Here is a 275-nt window from a genome sequence, read left to right as displayed (position 1 = left end):
GCGCCCCTCCGACAGCTCCCGCTTGGTCTTCCCTCCCGTGCCGGCCTCGCTGGTGATCGGCTTCTTCTACGGCGTCCTGCGGCTCCTGCTGCCCGAGGTGCTGGGGCTCTCGGTGTTCGTCGGGGGGCTCTGCGGCTACGTCGTCTACGACATGATGCACTATTACCTCCACTACGGCTCGCCCAGGAAAGGCACCTACCTGTACGGGCTGAAGGCTTACCACGTCAAGCACCACTTCGAACACCAAAAATCAGGTAGCGCCGCGTTCCCCGCGT

The 275-nt window shown here is 64.0% G+C and overlaps 1 protein-coding gene across 1 annotated transcript in view; it reads left to right on the top strand.

The window, feature by feature from the left end:
- The window catches only part of FA2H (fatty acid 2-hydroxylase), a gene marked incomplete at its 3' end in the record, with an annotated part of 927 nt that extends 673 nt beyond the window's left edge, over nucleotides 1–254 (top strand). Inside the window, exon 2 of the mRNA XM_010158153.1 lies at nucleotides 3–254. Within this exon, the coding sequence (XP_010156455.1) occupies nucleotides 3–254 (252 nt within the window). The remainder of the gene's footprint in view (nucleotides 1–2) is intronic.
- Nucleotides 255–275: the final 21 nt, after the last annotated feature.

This window comes from Eurypyga helias, unplaced genomic scaffold, assembly GCF_000690775.1.
Source record: "Eurypyga helias isolate BGI_N326 unplaced genomic scaffold, ASM69077v1 scaffold42718, whole genome shotgun sequence".
NCBI lineage: Eukaryota > Metazoa > Chordata > Aves > Eurypygiformes > Eurypygidae > Eurypyga > Eurypyga helias.
Note: the sequence above shows the minus strand (reverse complement) of the source record. Positions and strands in the feature narration are given on the sequence as shown.